The sequence below is a fragment of the Oryza glaberrima genome, chromosome 12 (assembly GCF_000147395.1).
Source record: "Oryza glaberrima chromosome 12, OglaRS2, whole genome shotgun sequence".
NCBI classification, from domain to species: Eukaryota; Viridiplantae; Streptophyta; class Magnoliopsida; order Poales; family Poaceae; genus Oryza; species Oryza glaberrima.
In genome coordinates this window covers 21,083,375-21,108,387 of record NC_068337.1, presented here as the reverse complement: position 1 = coordinate 21,108,387, position 25,013 = coordinate 21,083,375, and the positions used below count along the sequence as shown (strand labels likewise).

The 25,013-nt window shown below is 44.3% G+C and overlaps 3 protein-coding genes, 1 long non-coding RNA gene and 2 pseudogenes across 8 annotated transcripts; 4 read left to right on the top strand and 2 right to left on the bottom strand.

The window, feature by feature from the left end:
• Positions 1–2,572: 2,572 nt before the first annotated feature.
• LOC127756968 (uncharacterized) lies at positions 2,573–3,914 on the top strand (annotated as a pseudogene).
• Positions 3,915–6,456: 2,542 nt separating this feature from the next.
• On the top strand, positions 6,457–7,407 carry LOC127757107 (metallothionein-like protein 4B). Its single transcript, XM_052282533.1, has 3 exons — positions 6,457–6,606; positions 6,897–6,980; positions 7,093–7,407. Exons 1-3 carry the CDS (start codon positions 6,551–6,553, stop codon positions 7,190–7,192), a joined length of 240 nt encoding a protein of 79 aa, XP_052138493.1. The 5' UTR covers positions 6,457–6,550; the 3' UTR covers positions 7,193–7,407.
• Positions 7,408–9,187: 1,780 nt separating this feature from the next.
• On the top strand, positions 9,188–9,764 carry LOC127756394 (probable transcription factor FL; annotated as a pseudogene).
• Positions 9,765–13,505: 3,741 nt separating this feature from the next.
• LOC127757108 (metallothionein-like protein 4B) lies at positions 13,506–22,212 on the top strand. 5 transcript variants are annotated; one of them, XM_052282539.1, is made up of 3 exons: positions 13,506–13,668; positions 18,412–18,492; positions 18,639–19,029. In XM_052282539.1, the coding sequence occupies exons 1-3, from the start codon at positions 13,613–13,615 to the stop codon at positions 18,736–18,738; spliced, it is 237 nt and encodes a 78-aa protein (XP_052138499.1). In that variant the 5' UTR covers positions 13,506–13,612; the 3' UTR covers positions 18,739–19,029. The 5 variants fall into 5 exon arrangements, with proteins under 5 accessions (XP_052138499.1, XP_052138495.1, XP_052138498.1 ...); XM_052282535.1 differs by lacking the exons at positions 18,412–18,492; positions 18,639–19,029 and adding exons at positions 13,900–13,983; positions 14,137–14,518 and having other exon boundaries at positions 13,530–13,668; XM_052282538.1 differs by lacking the exons at positions 18,412–18,492; positions 18,639–19,029 and adding exons at positions 21,164–21,247; positions 21,415–22,212 and having other exon boundaries at positions 13,531–13,668.
• On the bottom strand, positions 17,623–18,641 carry LOC127757109 (uncharacterized). Its single transcript, XR_008013355.1, has 3 exons — positions 18,567–18,641; positions 18,428–18,482; positions 17,623–17,762 (listed from the first exon to the last, which is right to left on the bottom strand). It is a non-coding gene; the product is annotated as an uncharacterized LOC127757109 (long non-coding RNA).
• On the bottom strand, positions 22,131–23,934 carry LOC127757106 (60S ribosomal protein L8). The gene is made up of 2 exons (XM_052282532.1): positions 23,427–23,934; positions 22,131–22,669 (listed from the first exon to the last, which is right to left on the bottom strand). Exons 1-2 carry the CDS (start codon positions 23,864–23,866, stop codon positions 22,324–22,326), a joined length of 786 nt encoding a protein of 261 aa, XP_052138492.1. The 5' UTR covers positions 23,867–23,934; the 3' UTR covers positions 22,131–22,323.
• Between the last annotated feature and the right edge of the window lie 1,079 nt (positions 23,935–25,013).

Genomic DNA, 25,013 nt, shown 5'->3' with positions numbered 1-25,013 from the left:
TTTACAAAATAAACATGGTTTAATTTAGACTTGACTGAAAAATCGAGCGGTTTGTATTCCTGAACCGACCTGGAAAGCTCATTTTTCAGGAAAACCGACCAATTTTCGCTGATAGAAGTATTGGCAGATCTGCTTAACCAGTTAGGAAGTCAAAGTGAACAAGCGTGTGACTAGTGACCATGCTTCCTGCTAATTACTTATCTGGTGTTGATGCTGCATGCATGTCTAATTCCTGCGTGTAAGCCGCCCACATGATCGGAGTGTGAAACGGCAGTGATCTGCAAATTTCTTCGTGCTTTGACGACGAGGAGCTAGATCAGGCTAGCTCGCACTACTTGTCACGTCAGGCTCAAAAATACTCGATTAGTAATGTGTTAGCAGGTTCAAAAATAGGCCCTGTTTATATTCCAACTTTTCCATCACATCAAACTTTTCTACACACACAAACTTTCAACTTTTCTGTCACATTGTTTTAATTTCTTCAAACTTCCAATTTTGATGTGGAACTAAACACAGCCATATTCAGCAAATCTAGTTGCCTGTCATGTTGGGATCTTAATGAAGCTAAATTTGGCTCCAACTCACACATTTTGTGTCAAAGATTTGACTCCAATTCACACGAGAAACCGTTAAATTTCAAGGAATGCAATAGTGCACCTATCATCGGCGTGACGGAAGCAGCTAACAACTGCACCTAAGAGAATTTGAACCCAATTCATACAATTTTTTTTATAAAATTTCTACCACCTATTTGTTCGATTATAATCAAATTGTCCGATATATTATTCTTAAACCTTGGACTACGGGAGGCACAAAGAGACGCAAGAAAGAAATTGAGGTGACAGACTGACCAGTAACGACAACTTCTTTTTGTAAGCCTCCTCACCGGCGATATCCATACTCCGATAAACTACGTACGGATTGGTGTTCCGGGGTTTAGAGGCGGTTGAGTTGGGAGAGAGGGTGTACAAGGGGGTGGTGAGTGCGACTTTGGCTGTAGGCAAATCTAAGCGAGTGGTTAATTAGGAGACGGGAAAACCTTGGTACCATTGACTTGAGGAGTAGGACGGGCGGGGTGAAGGATGTCTGGCTGGCCTTGCTGATGTCGACGAGGCTGTGGGGTGCTGCTATCGAACTTAGAGAGTAGAGGAAGAAGATAAGGTGGCACACGAATCTCAAAGCAATTGAACGATACAGAAATTGCAAGGTTTGAAGGGTGTTTTCTGTTAAATGTATGTCTAGTAAGAGCGCAATAATCGAACTTTCAAGCCCAACTAATATACTCTCTCTATTTCAAAATGTATGATGCCATTGACTTTTTCATAGCGTTTGATCATTCGTTTTATTTTAAAATTTTAAAATAAATATAAATAATTATAAGTTAAGATTATTATATCATTTATTTTGTAGTGACTTGTTTTATTATCAAATAAAATATAGTGAATTGCATATTGGACCATCTCCTTTTACCCATGTTGCACTCTGAACTAGGGTTGAACCACCCTTTTCACTTTAGACCAGGTTTCTTAACAAAATGTTTCACATTGTACCTGTCTACTCCTCCAGCTGCCCCCATCTCTCTGCTCTCTTTCTTCTTCTTCTTCTTCTTCGAGAGGCACGCAGATCTGAGCAAGCAGCCATGAGCAAGGCACAACAAGAAGCTGCCCATGCTCAGTGCCCACACAGTTCTATTCGTTGGCTCCCCTGCCCAGCGTCCACACATTTCTATTTGCTGCCTCAACGATTGGGAAAATGAGCAGGTGGTCTCCATGCTCTGCTTGCTCACTGGTGGGAAGAAGATGTCATCCTTCCAAGCTGAAGGCTCAACTCCTTCAATGCCCTGAGCTCGAGCACCACGCTCATGAATCCGGTTGTTCCCTGCTGTCTTTGATGCTGTACCCAAAGCTGAGCTCAACCTCTGTACATAGGCTCATCCACCTTCACATTCACTACCCAAATTTAGTAGCATGCACTGAAATTAGCTTAGGGATAAAAGGAGGAAGAAGGTCTAAAGTGAAAAGACTTGCTACTACCTAGCCCAAGGTGCAATTCACTCAATAAAATATAATTTTAACTTGTACTTTTACATATTTATATATTTATTTATAGTAATTTTTTTAATAAGACAAATAATCGAACATTGCATGAAAAATCAACAGCGCCATGTTTTTTTTTTTAGAAAAGTTAATATTTCTTAATTAGTGCCGTGGTGCATGTAGTTAGACGCGGGCTCGCAGCCTGCACGCCAAATCGCCAATGGAGGAGACGAAGCCCACGTTTCGGTATAGAGATCCCCAACACGGAGTAGGATCGAACCCGTTTCGGTATAGAGACGATCGATCACTGGATTTTCTTATATGTCTTTGGTTAATTCTTGAATCCCCCTGAACCGAATTGAAGAACGCACCATGCGTAAGATCACAAGCAGAAACATATCATCAACAATATTCCAGCAGCAGCAAGGGAAGATATATATCAAGAGATACAAGAGAAGGAGAAGCAAGCCCGGCCGACTAGTAGCGTTTTTCCGGTGACCGACTGATATTTTTTTTTTTATATACGGCTAACGACAATGGAGACGGTAGCGACGGAGCCCGGGACCTGTCTCCGTCGCTTGCCGGATGACCTCGTCGCCGACGAGATCCTCACCCGGCTGCCGGCGAGGTCCCTCGCGCGGTTCGCCTCCGTCTGCGCCGCCATCTCCGGCGACCCCTCCTCCTTCCTCCGCCGCCGCCGCAAGAAGGAGCACTCCTCCTCCTTCCTCCTCCTCCTGTACGCGTTGGTGGAGGATGCCGAGGGGCGGCTCGCCTTCTCCAACCACGTCCCCTTCTACCGCCTCCGGTGGCCGGACGGCGCCGGCGATGGCCGCCGCCGGTGCCCGCGACTCGCGCACGTGTCGGTGTTCGGCGACGGCGGCGAGGAGCCCACCCTGTCGCTGCCCCGCACCTGCGACGGCCTCGTGCTGCTCCTCAACGGCGACGACGTCCACGTCATCAACCCGGCCACCGGCGACGTCCTCACGCTGCCTCAAAGCAGCCGTGTCGCCGCCGCCGGCGCGTCGTGGCGGCACTCGACCGGGCTGGGCCTCGACGCTCGCACAAACACCTACAAGGTCGCTCGCTACGTCCACCTCTCCACCGCCGCCGCCGACGCCGCCGCCGCCGACGACGACGGCGCCGCTGTCATGGAGGTGTTCACGATCGGCCACGGCGACGCCGCCGCCGTCGTACCCGGTCTGCCACGTGCGAACCGCCATCCACTCCAGCGGAAACCTCTTCTGGAAACTCCAACTCCGACGATCGCCGGCGGCGGCGGCGGGCAGCTTCCTCCTCCTCCGCTTCAATCTAGCTCACGAAACGTTCACCGTCGTCCACCATCCACGGCCATCATCTCCACTGGCACCGCCATTGCTGTCCGAGCTCGACGGCGAGCTGTGCATCGGGCTGCTCGTGTCAGGTCGGCAAGAGCTCTGGGTGTACAGCAACAATGGCGGCGGCGGCGGCGATGATCGGTGGCAATGGGAGCAGCGGTTCAGCATCGCCGTGTCGGGGCCGGACGCCATGTACCTGCCATTGGGGGTGCTTCGCCGCCATGATCGACTGCTTCTTCAGAAGGGTGTACATCTGTACCACCATGACTCGGGTGGTGGCGAGGAGAGTGTCATGGAAGTGGCGCGAATGGATGAGTTCGAATTTGAATGGGGTTTCCCGGGAAAGCCCTACGAGTTCATGGTGATTCCCTACACGGAGAGCCTTGTCCGGGTTACTGCCACGAGGCCCATTAACAAGGCAGCGACGGTGACGGCGACGGCGACGGCGGGGGAGACGGCGGCGATGAAGATGGGGGCACTTGAAAGGCCCAAGCGTGCGCGTCGAGCGAACAGCCGTTACATTGGCGACATGTGGGATGTGTAGAGCAATGATATTCTCGTGTACACCAACTATTAAATGTCACAAAAAATTCTAGAAAAAAAATTAGACATATACTTCCAATGAATATTTCATATACTTGTGAAATCTTATCTTCAATTTATTATATTTTAACCATAACAAAAAAGATAAACTTCTAACAAATTTTTACTGCTAAAACAATCAAAATTTTCAATTATTTTTGTTACGGCTAAAATATAATGAATTTGAATATGAGACTTTGCATATATGTATACTATTATGAGTAAATATTCATTTTTTTTGTAAAATTTTACGGAACATTTGCTAGTTGGTGCGCACGGAGTGTGTACGTAAAGCTTGTATGCATAGGATATATGGGCGTGTTTGGATGGTGCCCTGACCTGAGCACTCTCACTCAGGCAGGTGCATCCAACCACAAGCCACCAAAATCGGACGCCTGAGAATCATGCCTGACTCAGGCGTGATTCTTAGGGTGTGAACCAAACAGGCCCTATATGTTCCCTATATAAACATTACACAGAGGGAACAAGTGGGATGGAAGTGGGATGGGCAAGCAGTGTTTTTCTCACTCCACTGGTTTTCGTCTCTTGGAGCATGTGTTAGGAGACGCATTCACAGGGTGTGAGTGTGGTGTTGCGTGTATAGTGATGTGTGTGCATGTTCGTCTGCCATGTAATCTAAAAATATAAGAATAAACAATTTTATTATTGTTTTCTTCTAAATTTATGCTAACAAGTGCAAAATATACTATGTAACGAGTTTTTATGGGGTAGCAGGATTCTTACTTAGCTTACAATATCGATGTTAGAATTATATGAAACTATTCCCCCACTTTAATACAAATTTTGTCTCCTTCGCCTTCACACTCTCCTCTCCTTTCCTATAACTCAAATTTCTCTCTTGACTCTTTGGTTTTCTGGAGAGCCTTGTCCGAGTTACAAAGCTATGATTTGTAAGGTCGGTTAATATGATTTGAAGCCCTCCCTAGAAGCTACGGTTGTTATTCCGTGTAAAACACATTGTAAAGTGGGTGAAATTCACCGAAAAGGACTCATGTGTACGTAGGAGGTGATAAAATGCAACCATGTAATAGCCCTATACAATTTTGTTTGATATATATGAAATCCTCTTCTTTTTTTTATCAGTCTCATATCTCACGAACAAAATTGAATGTTTACTTTTCAAATTTTACATCATCTCTCGTATAGAAAGTTACTTTTAATTTAAGGCTTTAATGGTGTGCTTACGTGAATTTACACCTGCACCAAAAACTATTTTAACATATATATGCTCCATGTGTAGATGAGCAGGTTTGATCTGGGCATTGAACTATCAAACTCAAAATCCTGCCCAGTTCGTGATAGGAATTTAAATTGAATTCGTGCAGCAAGTTGTTCAAATTTAATGTGTACAACATTTTTTTACGTAGTGGCTGGCTGAGCGACGTGGGTTTAAAGGAAGAGTGACCTGCTCAAGTGCTCAGTAGATTAATTAAGGGATTTGAATTCTGGTCGTACGATAAATTAACTTGAGTTCAAAAATACAAGAAACATCAGTTTATATTTCATTTCGTGTAGGACCTATCAATCCAATTCGTACAAGAGGAATTGCATATTTCAACTCATAGTCTTAACTACCATTCAAATTGATATTTGCACGATGATGATTGTCTGGTATAGATTTGACTTTTTGGGAACTGAATCAAATCCAGCATGATTCATGCAAGAAACTTGAATTCAACTCATACAAGAAACATATTCAATTTCAAGCTGTGCAATAATGCACGTATCTTAAGCAAAGAGTAGTACGTCTGCATCATATAGTACTCATGCAAGATTGAAACAGCTAAGAACTTGATCAAATTCAAAGTTTTTTTGTGATCGAAGTTTAAATCCAGTTCATACAAGAAACGCATTAAAAATAATCGATTTAAATATGAGCAATAATGCATCTACTTTAAGCATAGGGTTTGACATCACGGTATGGAAGCAAATTTGAATTAGACGCAAACTTGGATCTCATTTTTCCAGAAACTTTGTTCGATTGGTAATTAGAACAGTGCAACCTTTGCACGCAACCAACTATATAAAAATCGCTGGTTGCCAGGACTGTCGTAATCCTGACAATTTTCCTCTAATCTTAATACACTTGGGTCGGCTTTCTTTGCCAACCCGGCGAAAAAAATCTATATAAAAATCGTAATTATTACTACCTTCATTTCAGGTTATAAGACTTTCTAGCATTGTCCATATTTATATATATGTTAATGAATCTAGACATATATGTGTGTCTGGATTCATTAACATCTATATGAATGTGGACAATGCTAGAAAGTTTTATAACCTGAAACGAAGAAAGTATATTTTGTTGGGTACTTATGTCATATTGTCATGTCATCAATGTGTATAGTACTAAGGTTCAATGGGAAATGATACAATTGCAAGCCAAACAAATTGCCGTTACAGAAATCTGACGTCAACGACATTCTGGCAAGATAATGCTTGATACAATTTGTGCAGCTATGCTACTATAAATAGGGGGGGGGGGGGGGGTATATCTGCACTGAGTTCATATCAAGCTTTCAATCTCTCATTGCATACAAGTTCCTGAAGAGTTTACAAGAGACCCAGAAGATCAAGATGTCGTGCGGTGGAAGTTGCAACTGCGGTTCTTGCGGCTGCGGCGGTGGCTGTGGGTATGTATGCTCTTCAGGCTTCAGTTACTGATTCTGAATCTGAAAATATGTTGCCTATATACATGGTCATTCAAGCTAAACTGACACAAACTTTCAGAGATAGCACCCATTTATTTTGAGTGATTTTGGTATGTTTCGCATGTTGAAAATCATACTATTGCTGCTCCTATGTTTCTGCTTCCCCATTTATCTGAAGTTATATTCAGATGAAGCCATCCCTAAGAGGACAAGAGATTTTTCATTTCTGGTTACTGAATTTCATTGTTTCTACTATGTTTTTCTTGGTTCAGAAAGATGTACCCTGACCTGGCTGAGAAGATCAACACCACCATCACTACTGCAACCACTGTCCTCGGTGTTGCACCTGAGAAGGGGTATGAATGATATCGAAGAATCTTTGCCCAGAAAAGCTAACCAGAAGAAAATCCTGATTGAGCTTCATGCCTGAAACTCTTATTTGCTGAATTTGGCTTTGTTTCTTTGCAGGCATTTTGAGGTGATGGTTGGCAAGGCAGGTGAGTCTGGTGAGGCTGCCCATGGCTGCAGCTGTGGCTCCAGCTGCAAGTGCAACCCCTGCAACTGCTAAGGCCAAGATGATCTATGACTGAATTGCCAATGCACCAGCCTGTCTACATGATGAATAAATAAAGAGTCCATCCAGTGTGATGGCTCATGCCTGTGTGTGTGTTTGTCTCAACCATGTGTGAATCAGGTGTCAAAAGTCCGTGGCTGGAAATCCATGTGGTTTCTGGCTTTATGTAAATGTTGTTTGTGAAATATAAATATTGGTTTGTCTATGAATTTTACTCTTACTCTGTGAAATATAAATATTGGTTTGTTTATGAATTTTACTCTTCTGATTGTTTTTCATGGAACTTTAATCAGAATGGACGGTTCTCTGTAAGGTCTATGTATCTAGCTTTGATTTATAATAGTTATATTGAAAGAAATAAGATAATTTAGAAGCTTAAGATGCCACTTAAGATTAAGGTTTTTATGTGGTACCTGCTTAAAGGGGTGGTGTTGACTAAGGATAATTTAGCAAGACGGAATTGGAATGTTAGCTTAAGATGTTGTTTCTGTATGAAGAATTAGTCAATACAACATCTTTTTATGGATTATCATTATGCAAAGTTTTATGGAGACTATGCAGTTCTCTTTTGGTCTATACCCCTCTATTAACATATCTCATATTTTTTATGGGTGGTTGTTGGGGGTGGACAAGAAAAAGAGTAAATTAATATTGGTGGGAGCTTCTGCAATTTGTTGGGCTCTATGGTTGTGTAGGAATGATATGGTTTTTAACAAATCACCATCTGTTACATATATGCAGGAAATTTTCAGGGCAACCTATTGGCTCCGGTTTTGGGCACAACTACAAAGGTGTGATGAAGACGGTGAGCTTTTAAAAGCTGCATGTCGTAAGCTTGAGACGATGGTTATGCAACTTTTTGCCAATTATGGATGGAGATTTACAAATAGACTTATATAATGTGTTCTTCTGATCTTGTTTTGGTTAAATTTACCTTTGTGTGGTCATTTTTTCTATCATTTCTGAACTACACTCGTTTTAAAGTGCTAGATTGTAATAATGGGATGTAGCTTTCTTTGAGCAAAGGCCGGGATGACTATTCCATTATCTAAAAAAAAACTCTCACCATTCTATGATATTAATTTTTCTTTTTTTTGGTTTGCAATAATTCATTGAGTTATACACAACCTTGTGGAATTCCATCCCAAATGGGCCTCAAACTCTGATACTGGGCTTAATTTCGAAGCCCATAGGGCCCTCCAATTAAAACAAGCCCATTAAATTACATCAAAAAGGAAAGGAAAAAGTACACCCAAGGGCCCTCAACTTATCATCGAGATACAAAATCGTCCTCAAACCGTAAAACCAGATATCTCATATCCCTTTAACTAATTAAAACCGGTCATAAAAGGTCCCGGTTTTGATCCGGTTTTAGTCTATGTGGCGGATGAGTCAGCATGAGATCCACGTGGACCCCACATGTCAGCGTGTCCACGTCTCTCTCTCTTTCCCCTATTCTTTTTCTTCCTCGTCTCTCTCTCTCGATTACTCTTCTCTCCGAGGCTCTCTCGGCAGGGGAGCAAGGCGGCAGCGGCGGCGGCTGGCGGAGCGGAGCGGCGGCCTCACCGTGCCCATCAATCTCGACTTCTGCGGCGGCCCTGCACACGTCATGGACATGGAGCTAGCTGTAATCTTGGAAGGCTTTAGACGAGTAAGAGTAACAATGCCGCTGCGACACTTGCCTGCCTTGGCGGCGGCGACGACCTCGTGCTGCCTCTCCGGTCAAGCAGCGGCCGGCTCGACGCCGACGCCGATGCGTCCGTCGCTGTCGTCGTCGTGCTGGACCCGCCGCTGACGCTGTCATCTCCACACAGCGAGTTGCCATCGCTGCCGGAGTCGGAGCTCCTGTCCCTGCACGCGTTGCTCTTGTCCCTCTCCATAACGAGCCCAACGCGACGCACATAGGTGTGTGCGAAACACAAGAAACAACCGAAGAAACCGAGCCCGGCCGACCGCAAGGACAGCAAGCTAGTAGCTAGCCATCCTCGCATGGATCCCAACGATGCCTTCTCGGCCGCGCACCCGTTCCGGTGGGACCTCGGCCCGCCGGCGCCGGCGCCCGTGCCCCCGCCGCCACCGCCGCCGCCGCCGGCTAACTGCCCAGAGAGCTGGAGGAGCTGGTGGCAGGGTACGGCGTGCGGATGTCGACGGTGGCGCGAATCTCGGAGCTCGGGTTCACAGCGAGCACGCTCCTGGCCATGACGGAGCGCGAGCTCGACGACATGATGGCCGCGCTCGCCGGGCTGTTCCGCTGGGACCTGCTCCTCGGCGAGCGGTTCGGCCTCCGCGCCGCGCTGCGAGCCGAGCGCGGCCGCCTGATGTCGCTCGGCGGCCGCCACCATGGGCACCAGTCCGGGAGCACCGTGGACGGCGCCTCCCAGGAAGGTATCTTACGCATCGATCATACCCACTATCTTTCTCCTTGTTTCATGTGATTACCGAACACGCTCGTGCGTACTGTGTGTTCTTGCGTGTGAATTGCGACGATGTGTACATCTCGAACGGCACGTCGGCGACACCGTTCCCCTCCCACTCCGGGAACCTCCTCAGTAGCTGCGCCTCCATGTCGAGGTAGTCCACCGCCGGTCCAGCCGCGTCGCCGCGACGGCCCGGGTGAGGCGGGAGGGCGGCGCCGCGACGGCCGCCGGCGGAGGCGGCGTGCGAGCGTGACGTACCCGGCGCCGTGCACCGCGCGTACTACCCCACCCGGTACAGACTCGAGTTGTAGCTCGGTCGCTGCCCGTGCCTCCTCCCCCGCCGCACGCTCCTCATCCCCACGCCACCTCTGCCATCGCCGTCCTTTTCCCGCTCCGCCCTCGCCGCCGCCGCCGCCGCCTTCTTTGCCACCTTTGTGGCGCCGTCTACCATTGCCGCATCCCCACCAGCACCTTCTTCCACCGCTACCACCGCCACCGCCACCGCCTCCCCCACCTCCTCCGCCGCCAATGCTCCCGCCACCGCCGTTGTCAGTGCCCCAGCCCCACCCCCATCCAGAGCTCCAAGAACTCCCCCCGCTGCTTCCCCCTCTACCACCACCACCGTCTCCATCCTTCCGGCCGGCCACAGTCACCACACCGGCCACACCGCGCTCGCACGCTGCCTCCGCCGGCGGCCGTCGCGGCGCCGCCCTCCCGCCTCATCCCGGCCAGCTTGCCCAGAAGTGTGAGAGAGAGAGAGATGAGGAAGGGAGAGAAGAGGGGAAAGAGAGACGGTGATGTGGACACCTGACACGTGGGGCCCACGTGGGTCCACGCTGACTCATCCGCCGCGTAGATTAAAACCGGGGTCAAAACCACTTAAGGACCTCGGGTGACTGGTTTTATATAGGTAAGGAACCCTGCATATCTGGTTTTGCGGTTCAAGGACGATTTTATATCCCGATGACAAGTTGAGGGACCTTCAGTGCACTTTTTCCAAAAGGAAAAGGAATAAGTCACACTTTGATTCCCTTAAAAGTAACCCGAATATATTCCGTGACCCTCAACCATAAAACTGGATAGGATGACTCCCCGAACTGTTCAAACCAATGCAATTTGACTCCCTCAGTGGGTTTGGACGGCAGTTTTGCTGACATGGCGATGTAAAAACTACATGTGGGTCCCAAATATATTTTGTGTATGAATGACAGATGGGTCCCACAGAATTTTTTCAATTCTAATGCCACATAAGCACCACGTGAGATGAAGACCAGGTCAACACCGCCACGTCAGCGCTACATATGCAAAACCGCCCTCCAAAACTGCTGTAGGAGTCAAATTGAACTGGTTTTAATAGTTCGGGGAGTCGTCCTATATGGTTTCTAGTTGAGGGGTACGAATTAGATTTGGCCTACTTTTAAGGGACTCAAAGTGGACTTTTCCCAAAAGAAAATAAAAGGAATTTCTTTCCCAAGGTTTTAGATCTCGACTCCTCTCCTCTCCTCCCCGAACCCCAAAACCCTAGCCTTCCTCCTCCTCCCCCGGCGGCGGCAGCGATAGACAAGAACATGCTTGGCGACCTCGACGGCCTCCTGGAGGAGGACAAGATGCGCATGGTGATGGCAGCCATGGTCGACCAGCTCCAGATCCGTGATAGGTCCACCTCGCCCCACACGCCCCGTCTCTCCCTTCTTGCTAATTGATTTTTCACACTACCATCAGGAAACCTACCAGAGGGACCAAAATTCCGAAATATCAGAAAGTTCAAATGAATAACATTGAAAATTACTAAATTTGAAGGGTGGCAAGCTCGGCAAAGATAACCCTCTCCCGCTTTCGTCTTGGTAGCGCTGTGGTAGCTAGGGTTGTCGTAGTTGGCAGGGAGAGAGAGCTGGCGCGAATGTCCTGCTCGATCTTGGGCTAGAGTCAACGATGTCGACGCTTGTGGGTGTCGTTTTCCTTCTTGAAGGCATCATTACTTTGCTCTCCCTGTTTCTTCGGGTGAAAACCTTGTTCCGATTTTCAGACGGACGTTGTTTGCGTTTCAATGCTATCTTCCTCCTTGGAGACTTTGTCTTGAAGACACTGCCTTACGTTGTCTGTGGTCTGTTCATAAGAAGTCGGAGCTGTTCTTTTGAGCTAGGCAACGATGACTTGTGTTTTAACCTCCAGTTGTATCGTTGCAAGTTTTTAGTTTGTTCTTCATGTGGATTTAGCCTAGTTTTCCACAACAAACCGTGCTTATGTGAGGGTTTTGGATCCGGTTTCCCCTCAAAAACTGGGCCAAGTCTCAAAATAGGCACTCCCTATCCTTTTTGAGGTTGTCTTCAAAAAAAAATTTACTAAATTTGATTTTGTGTGCTAAATTAAAAAAAATCCGTCCGGAAGAACCTCCTACAGACACCCACTGGTAATAACGAAATTTCGGAAATTTAGATCTGAAATTGTAAACCCTGAGAGCACCCGCAATGGTAAAGTAAGGTGCTATCTATAAAACATGTACATCTCAGCAATAGACTAAATTAATAGTAAACCACTTCAATGGTATGTCTACATGGGTATCTATAGCTCTCTAATCCATTGCCTCGTTTTTTTCTATAGACTATCTCCAGATTAGTAGATAGCTTTGCTCTCTCTCTTCATTTAATCTCTTCCAAGTAGGAAAATATGCTGACATGGATCTCTTGTAAAGAGCCTATAGATAACCATTGCGGGTGCCCTAATACGATGCCGTGCGATATCGATCCCAACAATACTTCAAATTCAGTGAGGTATATCTATTCGTGAAGAAGATGATCCGATCGACTACTTCAGTGATGTGTATTTAGTTGTTTGATTAAAGGCAACGTATTTCAAATTTAGTTAATACATGAACATGTTCAGAGCAGGTTTGATTTGGTCATAGAATCTTCAAACTCAAATGCAGTCTAGCTCATGCATTAAATTTAAATTGAATTCGTACAGCAAGTTAATAGAATTCGATGTGTACAAGATAAGTTTAAGTACGTGTCTGGTGTAGCTCGCGCCATGGATTTGAAGGAGGGATGATTTGGTCAGTAGCTTGAGGGATTTGAATTCTTGGCGTATGATAAACTTAAGTTCAAAAAATATAAGACACATCAGTTTTATATTTCAATTCGTGTAAACCACTGAATTCAATTCTTGCAAGAAATCTGAATTTGCATATTTCAATTCATACTCTTAGCTCATTCAAATTGACATTTGCACGATGATGAGTGTGCCTTTTGGGGTGGAACTGGTATAAGTTTGACTTTTGGGGAATTTAATCTAATCCAGCGTGGTTCAAGCAAGAAATTTGAATTCAACTCGTACAAGAAACGTATTCAATTTCAAGCTGTGCAATAATGCATCTATCTTAAGCAAAGAGTCTGCATCATAGTACAGATGCAAGATTGAAACAGCTAAGAACTTTATCAAATTCTGTTTTTCGTGATGAAAGTTTAAATCCAGTTCATACAAATTCAGATTGTTTGCTTTAAATATGAGCAACAATTCGTCTATCTTAAGCAAAGGTTGACATCATGGTGTGAAAGCAAATTTGAACCTGGCCAAAACTTGGATTACATTTGCCCAGAAACTTGGTTCAGATTAACAGTAATTAAAATAATGCAACCGTGGTGCGTAAGCAACTACATAAAAATCGTCAATATTTTTATATTTTTCGGCACTTATCAATACTATATTCAACTAGGAATGACACAATTGCACCCCAAACAAATGTGCTTTTTTAAAACTCCAAGAAATGCATATAGAAAACTGACGTCAATGAATGATAATGATTTTTCAAGGCCATTTCAACCAGCTACATCTTTCTGGCAAGATAATGCTTGACATAATTCCGCAGCTTCTTCTCAAGGGTACTACTACTATAAATAGGAGGGCATATCTGAACTGAGTTCATATCAAGCTTTCAATCTCTCATTTCATCCAACTACACAAGTTCCTGAAGAGTTTACAAGAGACCCAGAAGATCAAGATGTCGTGCGGTGGAAGTTGCAACTGCGGTTCCTGCGGATGCGGCGGTGGCTGCGGGTACGTTCAATCTTCAGCTAATATGTTTGCTATGTATTTGTCAACATAAACTGTCACAAGGTTTGATGATTTTGATGTACTTTCCATGATAGAAGAATACTATGTTAGCCCCAATGTTTCTGCTTACAATTGATTTGAAGTTATATTCAGATGAAGCCATCCATAAGACAAAAAAAAAGTTGTCATTTCTAGTTACTGAATTTAGTGTTCTGTTTTTTTTTCTTGGTTCAGAAAGATGTACCCTGACCTGGCTGAGAAGATCACCACCACCACCACTACTGCAACCACTGTCCTAGGCGTTGCACCTGAGAAGGGGTATGATATCTCTGAATCTTTTCCCCGATCAAAAAGTAAACAGAAGAAGAAAAAAAAATCCTACCTGAGTTTCAGACATGAACAATATGCTGTGATCTACATCTTTCCATGCCTGAAACTGTTCGTTTCTGAATTTGCCTTGTTGATATGCAGGCACTTTGAGGTGATGGTTGGCAAGGCAGCTGAATCTGGTGAGGCTGCCCATGGCTGCAGCTGTGGCTCCAGCTGCAAGTGCAACCCCTGCAACTGCTAAAGGGGAAGGTTATCATGCTGATGATCTGTACAAGTAAATAAAGAAGCCATTTGGTGTGCAATGGCTCCAGTGTGTGTGTGTCAGCTTGTTGTTCATCCTGATGTACTAATGTGGACTGTGAATCTTGTGAGGTGTCCCCTTTGTGTTCTTGTCTGAATCTTAGAGGCTATGATATGGCCATTTGTGATTTGGGGCACCTGAAGTTTTCAGGCTACATTACGTTTGTGTCACTATCTCATCTGAGCGTTTGGTTCTGAAAATATACTATGGTTTACTTGTGTATATCTTGTTCTTTCAGTTCCATTTACTGATGCAATCAAATCACATTGTTCCCGATTAATGCGAAGACCTACCAAAAGGTACTAGTAGTTCAGAAGTTTAACTACTCCCTCCGTTTCAAAATATTTGACGGCGTTGACTTTTTTAAATATGTTTGACCGTTCGTCTTATTCAAAAAATTTAAGTAATTATTAATTATTTTCCTATCATTTGATTTATTATTAAATATATTTTTATGTAGGCATATAATTTTTCATATTTCACAAAAGTTTTTAAATAAGACGAACGGTGGGAGTACTAAGCAAAATGACTGACAAGATTATGAGCAGAATAAGGGAGCGTTCTTTTCGGCGGTTGTTTCTAGCTGATAAGCTGCACGGAAAACGAGAAACATGATTGTCATATTATTTATTAAGTATTAATTATTAATTACTTGAAAATAGATTTGGTTGATTTTTCTGAAGGACATGTTGAGGAAATTTTCACACGAAATTAATACACCGTTTAGCACTTTAAAAAGTGTGTTAATGAAAAATGAGGAGTAGCTATTTAGAACGTGTCCTAAATCTCAATGGGTGTAAGTGGGTTCGCGTCTTATTTTAGCCTATAAGTGGGTTTCACGGGTTACCCACTTATTTTTAATTTTTTTTCATGCTAGATTCTGTGCTGCTGTGCCTTCCAAGGTAGTACAGTATCATGCTAGATGAGAGAATTTTCAGTGAAATGAAAGACGTGAAAACTTAGCGATGTTCCAGTTAACCATTAATAACCAAGAGCCTCATCAGTTATCCATGTTCCTAATAAGCTGTTTTGATTTATTAGGAAATAAAAAATAATTCATAGGTAAATTTTTTATACATTTGTTCGTAGCGACTCAAAATCCAATACTAAAAAGAAATTACGTTGAAAATATCTTAAAATCAACTACAAAATCAAATTCGAAAGTTCAAATTTTGGTTTTTGATTTGGCTTATTAGGCCAACCGATAAAGCTCCAAATGGCAAGTTTCTTAGGAATTAGGACGTTGGAGGAGTTCACGCCGGCGGACGGCGACCTCCGGAGTTGGACAAGAGTAGGTTCACGCAGGCGCTGCTCCGGCGACGCCGTCAAGCCCACCACCGTGGCCAGATGGGTGGGTAATCATCTTCTTGAACCACGGCACTGGGAGCCTACGTAGTCAATCCAGGAATGGTGGGAGAAACTTGCCAATACGACAGGAGTTCCCAAAAAAGGATGGCGCACTCTCATCCTCCTTGTAGTGTGGGAGATCTGGAAGGAGCAGAATCAGCGGATTTTTGAGCACAAGGAGTCCACAACGACGTATCTGCTTACCAAAATCATAGAGGAGGCCAAGCTCTGGATGCTGGCCGGCGCCAGAAGGTTGCGTGAGCTCCTGCCACATCTTGTACAGTGTATAGCTAGCTCTTTGAGTTTCTTCCTTTTCGCCCCTAGGGGTTTATTTTTTCATGCTATATTCAATGAAAAGGCACGGTCTATGCCCTTTTTCCCTTTTAAAAAAAAAAGGCCACCTCCGTGAAAGCCGGTAAGCCCAATTCAAGTTGGGCCGGAAAGCCCGGAACGTGATGCGCAGTAACGTGCTGGGCCGGAATGCGATTCCAGGTGAATTTCATGTTTCCAGTTCAGTTTCAATTCATACACGAACTCGTTCAAAATTCGACTTAGCAATGACGCATACATGTATTTTGGAGCATGGAGCGGCTGGTCAAAGAAAACCATGGGTAGTGGAGCAGGGTTGATTCGATCGGGCAAGAAATTAATCAGACTCAAACGAAGTCCATTTTCGTAAGAGATTTAAATTCAATCCGTAAGGGAACCTGTCCAAATTCAATTTCTACTAGCTACGTACGTGAGCAAATATTCAATTTGTCTAAAGTCAACTGTACGTGAACAAGATTGATTTGGCCGGTAGCTTAAACAAATTTGAATTCAGGTTGTACAAGAAACTTCAGTTCTATATTTCAATTTGCACGTGAATTTTTTAAATCAAATTAGTACAAGAAGAAGTGTTGTTTTGGTAAGAGTAAAGTCCATCACCGGTCCTAAACTTGTACCGCTGTGTCATCCCGGTCCCTAAACTCGTAAATCGATTGTTTAGTTCCTCAAACTTATTCAACTGTGTCATCTCAGTCCCTAAACATGCAGATCACCCGTTTAGGTCCTCCAACTTGTTCAGTTGTGTCACACCGGTCCCTAAACAGGACGGTCTAAAACTTTATATCAAAAAATAATTCATAACTTTTTCATATGAACTCTAATGAAGACAAACTTTATATCAAAATTGTAGCCCTCGACGCGACCTACAACTTTGTAGTTGAAAATTTTTTGAATTAAAACTGTTTAGGGTCCCAAAATATTGTTGCATGTTTATAGATTTTGAAATTTTAATTTTAAAATTACATTTTGGGACAAAAATGACTTAAAATAAAAAAAATAAACTACAAAGTTATAGATCGTGTCGAGGGCTACAAATTTGATATAAAGTTTATCTTCATTAGAGTTCACATGAAAAAGTTATGAATTATTTTTAAATATAAAGTCTTTAGACCGTCGTATATGACCCAGATGATATTCAAATCTAAGTTTAGGGACCTGGGTGACACAACTGAACAAGTTGGAGGACCTAAATGAGTGATCTACAAGTTTAGGGACCAGGATGACATAGTCGAACAAGTTTAATGACCTGAACGGTCGATTTGCGAGTTTAGGTACCGGGGTGACACAGCGGTACAAGTTTAGGGACCGGTGATGGACTTTACTCTTTTGGTAATGAAAGTTGAGTTTTATCCATACTCTTACTAATTCAAATTCAATTTGCACAAGGATGGATCTATATTTGTTATAGGCGTGGAACTGGTACAGGTGGACTTTTTGGGAACTTGATCAAGTTCAGCTTGTTTTATGCCAGGAATTTGAATCCAGCTCATACAAGAAAATTTTTCGATTTCAAATTGTGCAATAATGCATCTCTCTTAAACAAAAATGTCAGCATCTTAGTACTGAAGCAAGATGGGAACAGCTAAGAACTTCATCAAATTCAATGCATCTTTCTGTAAGAAAATTTGAATTTCAATTCATACAAATTGCCTTCCCAACCTGCTTAGATCATCCTGACATGATCATACCTGACATATTGTGCAGTCTATAAATAAAGGGACATATGTGCTCTGCTGGGCAATTGCACTGAGCTCACCTCAAGCTTTCTCAACACCTCATTGCATATAATTTCCTGAAGAATTTACAAGAGATTTAGAAGATTAAGATGTCGTGTGGTGGAAGTTGCAACTGCGGTTCGAGCTGCGGATGCGGTGGCGGCTGCGGGTATAGTTTTTCAGATACTGATTTGTCAAAATAAACTGAGATAGTCTATCAGAGATAGCAGCTACCTAGTTTGTTGGTTTTAATGTATTTTCATGATGAAAACCATACTGTTTCCATTGCTTCAAAGTTATGTTCATATAAAACTATATGTTTTTCTAGATTATTTTACATTACTAGAAAAAATGCCTGTGCGTTGCAACGGGTGAAGCCTATTTTAATCTTATTATTATTATATGGTTTAGTTAAGATGAAATTCACTGTGGGAGCTCGCTTGGATATATTTTTTTTAGAAAATCATGAGCTGCAATTAGGAGTCCGATTGTCTCAAGTTAGCATGCGAGTTTTTTAAACAGATTTCTTATATGATTCCTTTTGTATTACCAAAAGTGAACGGTCTTAAAAACCAGCTTAAATACATATATGTATTTCCAAAAGCAAACGAACTTAAAAACCAACTCATACACGGATGACGTACCAAAATACCAACAAAAACATCTTCAATTTTTATAATAGTAGAGATATATATTTATGTTCTACTTTTTTTTCATTTGGTTCAGAAAGATGTACCCTGACCTGGCAGAGAAGAACACCACCACCACCTCAGTGACCATGGTCCTCGGTGTTGCACCTGAAAAGGGGTAAAATAACATATATTTCACCTTAAAAATTGAACTGAAGAAAATCTTTAATTAGTACTAACTGAGATTCAGACTTGAACCGGATTCCAGGATTTTTTTTTTATTTTTGTTCCATGTCTGACTTTCTCTGCTTCTTTCTTCTGCAGGCACAGCGAAGCGGGTTTCGAGTTGGCTGCCGGCTCCGGTGAGGCCGGCCATGGCTGCAGCTGCGGCTCCAGCTGCAAGTGCAACCCCTGCAACTGCTAAATGTCAAGGCGAAGGACTGTAACCATGCAACAGCATTCCCAGCTGTGATGAACAAATAAAAGAAGATATCCAGTGTGCATGATGGATCAGTCCCTGTATATTTGGTTGTGTGAATTCATAAGTATGTGTGTGTGTTTGTGTGGACAAGATTCTCCTATCAATTGTCAAAGGCCATTGTGGATTTTGTGGCTGGAAAACTATGTGGCTTCTTGTCTAATCTACTGGTCATCATCTTGCCAGTGTGCCATGTGTAATGTTGTTCAGTGAAATGCAAGATTGTTTGTGTATGAATTTTCTTCTCTCATAGATTATCTCTCGTTTTTGTCATTCTACGATAGAAAACACAGATGAAGTTTTTACACCCCCCCCCCCCCCCCCCCCCCAAAAAGTTCTTGGCTAGATTGCTGCTTTATCTACTCTTACTGTTAGCCTGTTATTGTACTAGTGTGTTGCTATACTAGTGTGATTTGGTCAGAATTCTTCGGGCTACCATATGAACAGTCAAAATTTGAGGCGTATGGCTGTTGACTCCTAACTTTTTTTAACATTGAGGAAGTAGAATAAAGCATGCGGATAACATGAGATAAACATGTGTGATCTCAAAAACTTTGATACAAAATTTTTCTCAGAAATGGTTCAAAAAAAAATGTTTCTCAGAAAGGAGAATTATGCAATGAGCCAGTGACCCATGTGATTCCCACAAGAAAAGAGAATCCATTGATATCAAGAACTCGGAGCTTAATTTCCTTTACAGAAGAAACAAAGATGATGATACAAGAAAATGTAAGATGACAAAAAACCCTCCTGAATTCCAGACTTCTTCCGATCGAGATTCGAGAGGCAGATCTGATGAATTGATTAAAGGCAACGTATTTCAAATTCAATTGATACATGAACATGTTCAAGATTCAGTCTTGAACGTTGAGCAGGTTTGATCCGGTCATATAATTATCAAATTCAACTCCAGCCCAGTTTATGCAAGAAATTTAAATAGGATTTGTACAGCAAAGTTGTTCGAATTTGATGTGTATAAGATATCCATTTGTTTAAGTGTGTGGCTGGTGTAGCTAGTGCCGTGGGTCTTAAGGAAGAATGGTTTGGTCAGTAGCTTGAGGGATTTGAATTCTTGTTGTGCGATAAACTTGAGTTCAAAAAAAAAAAACAAGAAGACATCAGTTTTATATTTCATTTCGTGTATGTACTTCGAATCCGGTTCGTGCAAGAAATCTGAATTATATATTTCAATTCATGCTGTTAGCTCATTCAAATAGACATTTGCATGACGATTGGTGTGCTTTTGGTGTGGAACTGGTATAGCCGTATAGGTTTGACTTTTTGTGAACTTAATCAAACCCAGCGTGGGAACTTAATCAAACTCCAGCGTGATTCATGCAAGAAGTTTGAATTTAACTCATGCAAGGAAGCGTATTCAATTTCAAGCTGTGCAATAATGCACATATCTTAAGCAAAAAGTCTGCATCATAGTACTGATGCAAGCTTGAAACAGCCAAGAACTTGATCAAATTCAACGGTTTTTGTGGTGGAAGTTTAAATCCAGTTCATCCAAGAGACGTATTCAAATTGTTTGATTTGCATACGAGCAATAATGCAATTTCTTTAAGCAAAGAGTTGACATCATGGTATGAAAATAATTTTGAATCAAAAGTGAACTTAGATCGCATTTGCTCAGAAATTTGGTTCAGATTAACAGCAATTAGAATAGTGCAACCTTTGTGCGTAAGCAACTGTATAAAAATCGTCAATATTTTTATATTTTTGGGCACTTATCAATACTATCTTCAACTAGGAATGACGCAATTGCACCCCAAACAAATATGCTTTTCTAAAACTCCGAGAAATGCATATAGAAAACTGACGTCAATGAATGATAATGATTTTTCAAGGCCATTTCAACCAGCTACATCTTTCTGGCAAGATAATGCTTGACATAATTCTGCAGCTTCTTCTCAAGCGTACTACTACTATAAATAGGGGGGCATACTGAACTGAGTTCATATCGAGCTTTCAATCTCTCATTTCATCCAACTATACAAGTTCCTGAAGAGTTTACAAGTGACCCAGAAGATCAAGATGTCGTGCGGTGGAAGTTGCAACTGTGGTTCCTGCGGATGCGGCGGTGGCTGCGGGTACGTTCAATCTTCAGCTACTGATTCTGAATATGTTTTGCTATGTATTTATCAAGCTAAACTGGCATAAGCTTTCAGAATTCAGAGATACACCCAATTAGTTCAGGTGATTTTGATGTATTTTCCATGATAAAAGCATATACTCTTCCATCTCCTGTGTTGCCTCCTCCCATTGGTTTGGAGTAATATTCAGATGAAGCTACCCACAAGATGAGAAGAGATTTTTCATTTCTGGTTACCGAATCATCTCATGTTCTACTTTTTGTTTCTTGGTTCAGAAAGATGTACCCTGACCTGGCTGAGAAGATCACCATCACCACTACTACAACAACCCCTGTCCTCGGTGTTGCACCTGAGAAGGGGTATGATATATTGATATCTATGAATCTTTTCCTTGATCAAAAAACTAAACTGAAGGGAACTCCTGTCTGAGATTCAGACATGTGACCATATGCTGAAGAAAAACTGAAGATGTTATCTTTCCATGCCTGAAACTGTTCGCTCCTGAATTTGATTTATTTCTTTGCAGGCAATTTGAGGGAGTTGGCAAAGCAGCTGAATCTGGTGAGGGTGCCCATGGCTGCAGCTGTGGTTCCAGCTGCAAGTGCAACCCCTGCAACTGCTAAAGGCCAAGGCGATCTGTGACTATGTGATGAACAAACAGAGCCCTTCCAGTCTGATGGCTCATGGCTGTGTGACCCTGTGAATCCAGCATTGTGTGTGTGTGTGCGTCATGAATTGTCAAAAATTATGGCTGGAAAACCAAGTGGTTTCTGGCAATATGTGCTGTACCGCTTGTATGTAAATGTTGGTAAAAACAAAGTAACATCGCTTATCTCTGAATCTCTAACGTAAGTGGTTGCTTAACAGATGCTGCTTTGCCCCGCTGTAAGCCTGCTACACTAGCGTGGTTTCTTACATTTTTGCCTGCTATAAATTCTGTTCAATTTCAAGGGGTTCCAAGCTATGTTTCCAACGTTGGGTGAGTTTGGATTAAAAAAAAAAAAAAGAGAAGTTGGATTAGGAGATCCGCGAGTCAGGATCAAACGGATGATGGTGAAGAAGAAAACTACCGGCAGATGGTTTGGCTCACAGTGACGAAGCGACCAGTGACTAACCCAAAAACCTTAAAAACATGAGAACAATCAGCCACAGCGCAAACAGAGAACAAGAACGATCATCCACAGAGAGAACCAAGTGGAAGACTACTGACAATTACCATGAGCTAATTCAACAACTCAAGGATTAAATAACCAGGTAAAAACTTCTTTAGGTGGAATGTAGAATCCAGACCATGACCACGAAAACTGCGAACATTCATCACAAATGTGACCAGAGTACCAAGCAAAAAGCACGACCATACTGGAATACATGTCCTTTAATCTAGCGATGATAAGCATGGTAGCGAATATGGATAGTAGCAACAATAAGTAACACTCTAAGTGGCCTTGTCGGCCTTGGCAGCGGTAGCGGCGGCCTGGCCTCTGAGACGACCAGTCCTCCTTGCAGCGATGAGACCAACCTTCTGGCCAGGAGGTGCATCACGGCGGACGGTGGAGGCGTGACCAATGTGCTGGTGGTTACCTCCTCCGTGGGGATGCTCAACGGGGTTCATGGCCACACCACGCACCTTAGGCCAGCAGTTCCTCTTCACGCGGTACTTGTGGTAGGCGTTTCCAGCCTTGAGCATCGGCTTCTCAGTCCTGCCACCACCAGCAACCTGACCGATCATGGCACGGCAGCTGCTGGGGACAATCTTCTTGGCACCAGAGGGGAGCTTGATCCTGCAAGAAAATAATATCAACTAGTTGCATGAGCAATACAGTTTATTTGCACTGAACATTACAAAAAAATTGCAGGAATAAAAATACTTCACAAGGCCAAGGACATCTCTCCAACAGAAGCAAGCATGCGGATCAAACAAGGCGCATATGTAAAGGATTATCTTCTATGTTAGCATACATACATCACTTGATAGCAAAATCATAAGCACAAACATAATTCACCACTTGAAAGAGCGAATTGGCCAATCATATTAATCATGCATAGACAAACAATATCTAGTACATATGCCACCACAATCTTGATGGTAGAACAAATAGAAAGCATCCATGGGCAACAATATCAAGTAGTACATATACAACTATATTATAACGATAGAAAAAACAGCAGGATTATTGAACAAAACTAGTTGTTTGTGGTGCTCTATTACACAGTATCAACAGAAGCAATTGTTCGAAAATACACTAAACTAGCTACATCCAAGGCATTCGAATCATCTCTAAACAAATGGTACATATATTTACTTTGGGTCTCTACTAAATAACAAATAATTAAAGCAACATTAAATCGCATCATCCATATTTAGATTGAGCCGAGATCATTTCCAATAGATGAGTTCTTCTAATCACGCGAACAAATCAATTCAGATCCAATAATAGTAGTTACTACCACACAACTACGACACTAACAAACAGATCTAACACAAAACATCTCATCAATTCAGGCAAAAAAAAAAGAAGCGAGAGAGATGGGGATCACCTGGATGTGCCGTTGTCGGGGTTGTGGCTGATGACGATGGCGTAGTCGCCGGACGCCCTGGCGAAGACGCCGCGGTCGCCGACGTGGTGCTCGACGTTGCAGACCACGGCGCCCTCGGGTACCGACCGGATCGGGAGCACGTTGCCGATGGAGAGCGTGGCGCGGCGGCCGCAGTAGACGAACTGCCCCGTGTACATCCCCTCCGCCGCGACGAACAGCTCCTTCTGGTGCTTGTACCGGAACGGGTGGCGGAACGTCACCTTGGCGAGCGGCGCGCCGCGGCCGGGGTCGTGGATGATGTCGGTGACGACGCCCTTGAGGTAGCCGTTGCGCTCGCCGAAGTCGAGGGAGCGGAACCTCGCGGGGCCCTTGCGGTGGTGGGTGTGGGACTTGAACACGGAGCCCGCACCCTTACGCTGCGCGCGGATCACGCGACCCATCTCCTCGTCGGCGGCGAGACGGCGGCGGCGGCGGCGGGGAGAATGGGGGAGGCGGGGGTGGCTAGGGTTGGAGGAGGGAGAAGGTCTCCGGTTTATATAGAGGTCGGCGTGGGTGGTTTCGGGGAGGGATAGCCCTAGCGTGGACGGCTGGGATGGAGGATGGGGTTGATCTGGGCCGTTGGATTCGTGGGGGCGGATTTGTCAGTGTAATGGACTTGGGCTGTAATGGGCCGCGTCGTTGTGGTTGGGCTTTTTCGATTTTTCTTCTGAGCGATGGGGGGAATAAGTTTGCTATGACTCCCTTAAAAGTGACCCGAAATCTAATCTATGACCCTAAACCACAAAACCGGATATATCGACCCCCGAACTATTGAAATCGGTGCAATTTGACTCCCTAGGCGGTTTTAGAAAGCGGTTTTGCTGACGTGGCGCCTACGTAGCGATATTGACCGAGTCTTCTTTACACGTGGCGTTGACGTGGCGCTTAAGTGGCATTAGAATTAAAAAAATATACGTGGGGCCCATTAGTCATAAAAAAAAGAAATGTGGGCCCACTAACATGTGGGGCCCACGAGTCAGTCCCCTGTCTCCTTCCTTCTTCCTCCTCCCTCTCTCCCTTCTCTCTCTTTCTCTCCCCTTCTTCTTCCCCTTCAGCTGGTGGCGCGTGGTGGCAAGCAAGCCCGCAGCGGCGGTGGCAGAGGAAGCGGTGAAGGACGGCGGGAGCAGGCCAACGTCGGCAAGGGAGTTGGGAGGCGAGCGGGGGAGGAGGTAGGCGGCGCGGCTCACCGCGAGGAGCAGTGCGATGTGGTCGCGACGGCGGGGATCCCGGCGAGCCGCGCAGACGAGGGGGAGCGATGGCGCAGCGGCGCGAGGGCGGAGGCGGAGCACACGGTCGGCCTTCACGCCATGGCGGTGGCGGCGGCCATCGATCCGCCCGCCACGCCGTCCTTCTTCGCCTCCGCCGCTCTGGCTCCCCGCACGAAAACTGCGTCAGGCAGCTCCCGTCGATGCTGCTGCAGCATTGGTGGCGGTGGTGGCGGCGTGGGGACGAAACGAGTCACCAGCTCCGGCGGCGGCGCCTACAGGACAGCACCGGCGCAGCGGAACTCGCCGTCGACGACGCATTCGGGCGGCCTCTTGTTGGTGC